This window comes from Temnothorax curvispinosus, unplaced genomic scaffold, assembly GCF_003070985.1.
Source record: "Temnothorax curvispinosus isolate PA1 unplaced genomic scaffold, ASM307098v1 QBEX01010514.1, whole genome shotgun sequence".
Taxonomy (NCBI): Eukaryota; Metazoa; Arthropoda; class Insecta; order Hymenoptera; family Formicidae; genus Temnothorax; species Temnothorax curvispinosus.
In genome coordinates, this window is record NW_020220294.1 from 1 (window position 1) to 2,591 (window position 2,591).

The window sequence follows — 2,591 nt, forward strand, 5'->3', positions numbered from 1 at the left end:
TAATATATTTTGACGAAGAAATTTATTGTGATCTTGATTTAAACAAAGGTGATAAAATTAAAGTAATTGGCAAAATACAAACTACAGGTAAAATATTCTTATTTATTACTGATAAAATTTATTTTATTTTAAAATTTAGTTTATATAATAAGAACAACTTATTCTTATATATATTAAAAAAATATATAAAACATTGAAAAAGTACGTTTTAGGAACTTGCAAGTACGCATTCAATAATTCTCTCTTTTCTATATCAAGATTAAGAAACAAATTTTTCATTATTGATGAAATACAAATTAAAATTAATTTTTCTTTTAAATATATAATTATTGACATTATACTTTTTTATAATAATTATATATATTATATTTCTTCATAGTTGACCCACCATATTTTATAGTACAACACTTGAAGGATCTTTCACAGATAGATGGACATATACCATTGAAAACAGTTATAAAAGCCTCTCGTAATCTTAAAAGAACTACAGAGGATAATTCGACAACAGGTAGTAAACATACAAATAAATAAACATTGACATTAATAAAAATAAGGATTTAAATAATTATTTACAATACAATAGTCATTAACTTTTGAGAAATAAAAAATCCATGTACTTTATGTAATATATATTCGTAATTACTTATATATTATTTTTATGAAAATTATATTATAATTATATCTTTTCACTTTTACTTTACTTTGTGAAAAATGACACTTTAAAAAATTGTAATTAATCTTTAATAATTCAATTCTAGAAACTTGAAAATATTTTCGTAAATTTTTTGCAATCTTTTGAACTACTTTAATAAATAGATGAAAAAGTGGTCGGACATAAAATATTCATGATGATCAGAACAGGGTTAAGACTATAGATTCCTCTCTTTTTTTAATTACCTAAATATCTAAATATATGACATAAACAAATAATGTACTTTCTTTTTGTAGCACCCAAATAAGAAGAGTAAACTGGATTAAAATATTCTTAGATTAAAAGGAATGATGTTCTTGTTTAAATGACAAATAATTGGATTGGATTCTTTATATTAAAAACGTTTCTTCTGTTTGTTGAAAGTCTTACATTTATTATGTCTGAACATTATTAGTATTATTCAATTATATATTACACATTAAAATATTGTATTACACACATATATATATTTAAACAATAAAGAATGACATAAAATATCATTATTTTATTGCAAATATTGTAAATTGTTCCACTTCAAGTTCTCTTTCTGCAGATTTTTTGTCTAAAGCTTTATATCAGAAACATTATTTACTTTTACAATATTTAAGTTTTTTAATATTTTTGTTGAGAAAAAATATTTCTAAGTATATATCCTAATTAAAAAGAACATGTACTTTTAATGTATGACCTTAAAGCGGGGAACACTTCTGCACAAAGCATAATGCGTAAGTATAAGAAAATTGATTGGTCTATTTCCTTATGCACATGTGTATGGACCAATCGATTTTCTTATGTTTATGCATTGTGCAGAAGTGTATGCTCCCCGTTTAAAAGTCTATCCAGACAAACTTGCACAGGTGCATAACCATATGTATAAAGAAACGGATTGGTCTATTTCCTTATGCACATGCATAATGGACCAATCAATTCTTTTATGCTTACAAAATGTAATTTAATTTTTCTTCATTTAAAACTTTAATTTATTTTATTAATGTAAATCAGTCTCCTATATTTTACATTAAAAGTACATGTTATTTTTAATTAAAATATACTTAGAATTTTAGGGCCTGCTTCATTAACCGATTTTTGAACAAGCCCAATCATTTTTTGAACTTCCACATCTTTAAGTAACTTCCTTTTAATCCCTCTAGACTGACGTGGATCGTCCGGACATACAAATTCCACCGTCATCACATTGGAAACCATTTCCACTTTCAGTTTAGCTGAAGGAATATCCGCAATTCCATATTCTGAAAGTGTAAAATATTTTTTTTTTCTAGAAACTATGTTTTATTTTACATTTAAAGTATTTTTTACTGTAAGAAATGTAAAGTTCATACATACTACTGACTAAAATAGGATATCGGGGATGTTTATTTATAAATGATGTTCGCTTTTCTGAATTACTTTCGGTTTCTAGCCACACTGGTAAGGACAATTTCAAATAATTGTGCTCTGCGCCTCTCCTTTCATTATGAGGTATCTCTGTACCATTTAAGATCTTTAATTTCGCTATCCTTGCAATTATCAATTGTCGAGCAGTCTCTACAGTTTCGTTTTTCAAAATGGGATCTTCTCTAAATTTCAAGTTTTCTAGATTTTATAATTTATCTAATTCGCTAATCGATTGCCACTAAAATTTTATGTCAAATGGTTTAGTTAGAAATTTTGATATAAAATTTTTACTGCATCAATGCTATCTATAAAAACCTAACTTTTTACCTCTGATATGTAGCTTTCTGAAATATGTATGTAGATGACATAGCATTGGAAACAAAGCAGTCTTATCTGTTGATGTTGAAGATAAAAATCTAATTCTATCTATTTTAATTAAATTCAAATTAAGATATTCTAAGCTGTAAAAAAAGATCTTTTTAAGTATTATATGAAATATAAATTT

General features: G+C 24.9%; 1 protein-coding gene and 1 long non-coding RNA gene across 4 annotated transcripts; one reads left to right on the forward strand and one right to left on the reverse strand.

The window, feature by feature from the left end:
• LOC112460425 lies at positions 1-1,089 on the forward strand. The gene is made up of 3 exons (XR_003041442.1): positions 1-87; positions 380-508; positions 949-1,089. It is a non-coding gene; the product is annotated as an uncharacterized LOC112460425 (long non-coding RNA).
• A 596-nt stretch (positions 1,090-1,685) lies between these two features.
• Positions 1,686-2,497, reverse strand: LOC112460426 (tubulin-specific chaperone E-like). 3 transcript variants are annotated; one of them, XR_003041443.1, is made up of 3 exons: positions 2,414-2,497; positions 2,036-2,324; positions 1,686-1,941 (listed from the first exon to the last, which is right to left on the reverse strand). XR_003041443.1 is itself a non-coding variant. In XM_025025087.1 (3 exons), the coding sequence occupies exons 1-3, from the start codon at positions 2,452-2,454 to the stop codon at positions 1,733-1,735; spliced, it is 420 nt and encodes a 139-aa protein (XP_024880855.1). In that variant the 5' UTR covers positions 2,455-2,485; the 3' UTR covers positions 1,686-1,732. The 3 variants fall into 3 exon arrangements, 2 of the variants coding, with proteins under 2 accessions (XP_024880855.1, XP_024880854.1); XM_025025087.1 differs by having other exon boundaries at positions 2,099-2,268; positions 2,414-2,485; XM_025025086.1 differs by having other exon boundaries at positions 2,036-2,268; positions 2,414-2,485.
• Positions 2,498-2,591: the final 94 nt, after the last annotated feature.

Bases quoted from the DNA above. Each gene is read 5' to 3' on its own strand.
- LOC112460426 (XM_025025086.1), bottom strand. From the start codon at position 2,454: ATGTCATCTACATACATATTTCAGAAAGCTACATATCAGAG. The intron at 2,269-2,413 runs GTAAAAAGTTAG...CTTGAAATTTAG, and splicing joins CAGAAAGCTACATATCAGAG to AGAAGATCCCATTTTGAAAA. The intron at 1,942-2,035 runs GTATGTATGAAC...TTACACTTTCAG, and splicing joins ATATCCTATTTTAGTCAGTA to AATATGGAATTGCGGATATT.